Consider the following 5749-nt stretch of genomic DNA (forward strand, 5'->3'; position numbering starts at 1 on the left):
AGAATATTTTTTAAAGTAAAAAAAAATTCTTACTTGTAGTTGCAAAACACATAAAATGTACCAACTTAGCGATTTCTAAGTGTATGGTGCATTAGTGCTAAGTACTGTGAAAATGTTGGTTTATTTTATTATAGGAGAGTGTAAGTTATAAATGCCAAAGCTCTCATGACCGTGTCACTCCTGAGGGGACCCAATAGTTTGTTCACTTCTTGCACATACTGGACATTATCCTTCAATATTCATTGAAGTGCTGTCCTGCACTGACCTGCCTTTTTCTGCCCTCACACAGCACTATGTATCATGCTCATTTTTTTCTTGGGGCATAAGTGTATTAGTGCCTACTTACTTTGTGTGTTTTCAAGACCTTTAAATATATATAAAGACCCAGAAAAGAGGAATTGAGTGTTACAATCATTTTTACTTTCTTAGCGTGATCATTTGTACATAAACACTCAAAAATTAGTTAGAAAATTAGTGCATTTGGAAATAGCATATATTCTTGACACACTTACGATCTCTTTAGTGAGGATAAAGAAAAGTCCTATTTTTAAATTTAAGCTATCGGGCCCAGGTAATTAAGTAGACTATAAGAAAAATAAATGATTTAAGAACGTATTTTAAGTCCATCACTTCAGGTAGAGATAGGAGCAAACTAGTCTTCTATCTAGGAGAACTCTACACAACTTTTTGTTCATTTCTCCCACCTCTTTTAGGTCAACAATGTCAGGTTCTGAATTCCAATTTTAAAAGCCACATGAATAATAATACTGAAGTAGATATTTTCTTTTCCCATTGAATGCAAAATTAAGACACTGAGAATAATGAAAACTCTTAATATTAAAAACTCAGACTGAAAGAACCTGTTATTTCTGCGGCCAGTTGGGGACTGCAAGATTGATGGGTCTGGATCGGAAAATATAATTTTGTGCAGTTTCTACTTCTGAGTAAATTTGCTGGACTGAAATTAGTCAGGAAGAGGCTTTGAACATTCCTGTCTGGTCCTGGCTTAGAGAGTCAGAGAGTTGCAATGAACCAAAATAGTAGCCACCCCTCTGCACTCCAGGCACCGATTCTGTAAGGCAATTAGATTTTATTTTTTACCCGTCACTATTTTTATCGCTATATTTATTGACGATCACAATTCTTACTAAAAAGAAAGGCAAGTGTGGGAGAGTGGAAGAACTGCTTGTGTCAGCTTGAGAGTCATAAGAAGTGGTATGCTGTTAAATGTTAACAACCAGCTCTTTTGGGGAAAAAAGAAGTACAGAGTAAAATATTACAAATTTAATTGTTATAAATGTGTCACACACAAATGAAAAATAATTATAAAATATATAATACTCTCTATTGCAGATTTCATATAGCCAATTGATTTTTACAGAATGTTTTCATTGTTTTTTGTTAAACTCTTGTATCCATCGCCAATTTATGGTTGCAATTCATTCATAACTTGCCAGATTCAGAATATGAATAAATGCTTGTTTACTATCTGACTCAGTAAAGAAATTGCTCATGTCATCAATGAATGTGTGTAGTTCCAGTAGGAATGTTGGCTTGATATTTTCATTTATTTTAATGAGTTTGACAAAGTGAAACAATAAAGATGTATGTTAGAATTTCACCCATTCGTCAAATATTTTTCCAGTATTTGCAGACTATTACCCAATTCTTGCCAAATCAGATAATACTCCGCAAATACTGGAAAAATATTTCTCGAGTATTGGCTACTGTTGATTAGAGTGTGGTGTTGATAACACCAAGGTCAAGGGTTTGGATCCCCATACAGGCCAGCTGCAAAAAAAAAGTCACAACTACAGACACAANACAAAATCAACACAGAAAAATCAGTAGCATTTCTATTCTCCAATAGTGAACATGCAGAAAAGAAATCAAGAAAGCTAGCTCATTTACAATAGCCACCAAAATAAATAAATAAATAAATAAATAAAATAAAATACTTAGGAATTGAGTTAACCAAGGATGTGGAAAATCTCTATAATGAGAACTACAAACTACTGCTGAGAGAAACTAAAGAGGACACAAGAAGATGGAAAGATATCCCATCCTCTTGAATTGGAAGCATCAACATTGTGAAAGTGTCCATACTACCCAAAGTGATATACAAATTCAATGAAATCCCAATCAAAATTCCAATGACATTTTTCTCAGAAATGGAAAAAAAACTATCCAGACATTTATACGGAATAACAAAAGACCACACATAGCCAAAGCAATTCTGAGCAAAAAAATAAAAATAAAAATAAAAATAAAGCTGGAGGCATAACACTACCTGACTTTAAACTATACTTCAAAGCAGTAATAACCAAAACAGCATGGTACTGGCATAAAAACAGACACACTGATCAATGAAATAGAATAGAGAATCCGGAAATCAACCCACACACCTACAGCTATCTGATCTTTGACAAAGGCATCAAGCCTATACACTGGGAAAGAGACTGTCTCTTCAGCAAATGGTGCTGGGATAACTGGATATCCATATGCGGGAGAATGAAACTAGACCCATACCTAATAATAATAAAGCTGGAGGCATAACACTACCTGACTTTAAACTATACTTCAAAGCAGTAATAACCAAAACAGCATGGTACTGGCATAAAAACAGACACACTGATCAATGAAATAGAATAGAGAATCCGGAAATCAACCCACACACCTACAGCTATCTGATCTTTGACAAAGGCATCAAGCCTATACACTGGGAAAGAGACTGTCTCTTCAGCAAATGGTGCTGGGATAACTGGATATCCATATGCAGGAGAATGAAACTAGACCCATACCTCTCACCATATACCAAAATCAACTCAAAATGGATTAAAGAATTGTATATACACCCTGAAACAATAGAAGTTCTTAAAGAAAAAATAGGAGAAACACTCCAGGAAGTAGTACTGGGCAGAGACTTCATGAATGCAACCCCCAAAGCAAGAGCAACCAAACGAAAAATGAACGAATGGAATTATATCAAACTAAAAAGCTTCTGCACAGCAAAAGAAACAATTAACAGAGTTAAAAGACAACCAACAGAGTGGGAGAAAATATTTGCAAAATATACCTCTGACAAAGGATTAATATCCAGAATATACAACGAACTGAAACAACTTTATAACAAAAAAACCAAATTATCCAATTAAAAAATGGGCAAAGGAGCTAAATAGGCATTTCAAAAAGGAAGATATATGAATGGCCAACAGACACATGAAAAAATGCTCAACATCACTCAGCAGTCGGGAAATGCAAATCAAAACCATCTCACCCCAGTTAGAATGGCTAATATCCAAAAAAACTGTGAGTGATAAATGCTGGTGAGGTTGCGGATGAAAAAAACCTCTCATACACTGTTGGTTGGACTGCAAAATGGTGCAGCCTCTATGGAAAATGTTATGGAGGTTCCTCAGACAATTGCAGATAGATCTACCATATGACCAGCTATCCCACTGCTGGGAATATATCCAAAGGAATGGAAATCATCAAGTCGAAGGTATACCTGTTCCCCAATGTTCATTGCAGCACTATTTACAATAGCTAAGAGTTGGAACCAGCCCAAGTGTCCATCATCAGATGAGTGGGTAAGGAAAATGTGGTATATCTACACAATGGAATAGTACTCAGCTATAAAAAAGAATGAAATACTGCCATTTTCAGGAACATGGATGGACCTAGAGAGAATTATATTAAGTGAAACGAGTCAGGCACAGAAAGAGAAACATCACATATTCTCACTTATTTGTGGGAGCTAAAAATAAATGAATAAATACACAAATAAACTGGGGGAAGGGAGGAAGAGGACACAACAATAACAATTCCTTGAAGTTGATATGACAAGCAAACAGATATGAGGTTGTTGGAGGGGAGGGGGAGAGAGGAGGGAGTGAGGTTTCGGTAATGGGCCACAATAATCAACCACATTGTATGTTGATAAAATAAAATAATAATTAATAATAATAATAATAATATATTAATTAGAACTTAAAAAATTCAGTTCTTCAGTTGGACTAGCCACATTACAAGTGCTCCATAGCCTCTTATCATTTGTGGCTACCATACTGGACAACAAAGTTATAATCAGTTTAGTTTGATATGAATAAATTGAATAGTCAGTACAGTTAAGACAAATGAGTTTGGCTGTAACATTTTAATTCCTTGTTACATATGGGTAGCAAATAAATGAGAGGAAAATCTCTACCATTGGAATATTTAATCACTGGGTAAAACACCAGGATAATGCTCAATGACACTTGTTAAACAGCTTTTATAGCCCTTATTTTAAGGGACACACACTGAACATGTGGCCTGGTGAAAAGAAACAGGTCAATAGATAGGCATCTGTCTTTATACTTTCCTAACATTGGCAATCATGGTGAATAACCTCAACATTATAGGAATGGAATAAAAATCACATGTATTCTTAGATTCGGTGGAACTAAACACACAGTAAAATTGCCAAGCAAACATTATCTATTTTGAACAACTGAAAGGTTATTTAAATTAAGACAAAAGTTAAAGTATTAGAGGATACTTAAACACTTAAAGTAACAAGAAAACAATGTTTAATGAAAATAAAATCCTTACAACAGCAAAATGTAGAATTTCGTCTTCATTCAACTCATTCTTCAATTTTCTGAATAAAGTTTGCATTGCTTTGCAAGGTCCACACCAGGCTTGGTAAACATCAATCACTAGAAGATGATAATACTTATGAAAGAGCGAGTCAAGCAATCTAGAATAGCAGCTTATCCCAATGCTGGGGCAGGGGCCAGGGCAAAGACGTGGCAGGCTTTCACGGTCAAAATGGGGAGTGGCCCCTTGCGAAGGGTGCCATGAGGTGCCCTGGGCCAAACCCCAGGTAGCCAGACAACGGGGTCTCCCCAGTACCTGTTAAGCCTTTGTTCTGCAACATCTCATCCCACAGGCTTTGGCTGTTGATGACAGTCTGCAAAAAGGGAGGCACTGTCAAAGGTCTCCAACTAGCAATGCACTGAATGAAGAATTACTGACATGTCACACCCACCTGCAACTGGACTTCTCGCTTTTTGCTCGCCATTTACCTACTATCACATGAAAGAGGAAAACAATGCACAATGTTTAGAAGGAAATTTAAATAATGTTTTCTTTATGCACTCAACCAGCATGTTAATGTGCTGTAGCACTTTTCCTCCACCAAATATTGGACGATGCAGTCTCACTTTTCTGGAGAGGCACCCAAGGACCACTGCTGGCTGGGCTCTGTGCTACACACCTGCAGCTGCCACGCTGCCTGTTGTCTGCTGTACGGCCAAGGCGGATGTGCAAGGTCAGATGTGAGGAGGGACAGTGTGACAGTTTTGCTCACTGCCTGAGGTGGTATGGAGGGTGTCCTGCATTTCCATGTGCACTCCCTGTGAACAAGCCCATGGCTTTTTCTCAGGCTTCCCCTCAGATCCGCCCACTCCAGGGATATGTACAGGTTAGAACAAGGTCACTGGTGTGTTCTGGAGCAGAACCTGAACTTCCTACAGGTGTTAAATCAGTGGGGCCAAAACGGCCGATTCAGAGGCATCAGGGACAGTTTAAAGAGTGGGTCTGACTGTGAGTGGGCCATAAACACCAGGTAAAACAAGGGAGTGACCAAAACAAGACCATATCCCAGCAAAGGAGCCGGATGCTCCGACAAGCCTTACGTGACATGGGTCTCCTCTTAGCTAGAGCGGGACCTGCCGAGAAGAGCAGGTGGCCGGGCCCCCGCCCG

General features: G+C 37.8%; 1 protein-coding gene across 1 annotated transcript in view; it reads right to left on the bottom strand.

Moving 5' to 3' along the window:
- Positions 1 to 5065, bottom strand: part of NME8 (NME/NM23 family member 8) — a 77969-nt gene extending 72904 nt beyond the window's left edge. Inside the window, exons 1-3 of the mRNA XM_008592406.1 lie at positions 5033 to 5065; positions 4897 to 4954; positions 4594 to 4700 (exon numbers count right to left, since the gene is read on the bottom strand). Coding sequence (XP_008590628.1) covers positions 4594 to 4700; positions 4897 to 4954; positions 5033 to 5065 — 198 coding nt within the window. The remainder of the gene's footprint in view (positions 1 to 4593; positions 4701 to 4896; positions 4955 to 5032) is intronic.
- Positions 5066 to 5749: the final 684 nt, after the last annotated feature.

This window comes from Galeopterus variegatus, unplaced genomic scaffold (assembly GCF_000696425.1).
Source record: "Galeopterus variegatus unplaced genomic scaffold, G_variegatus-3.0.2 Scaffold7898, whole genome shotgun sequence".
Taxonomy (NCBI): Eukaryota; Metazoa; Chordata; class Mammalia; order Dermoptera; family Cynocephalidae; genus Galeopterus; species Galeopterus variegatus.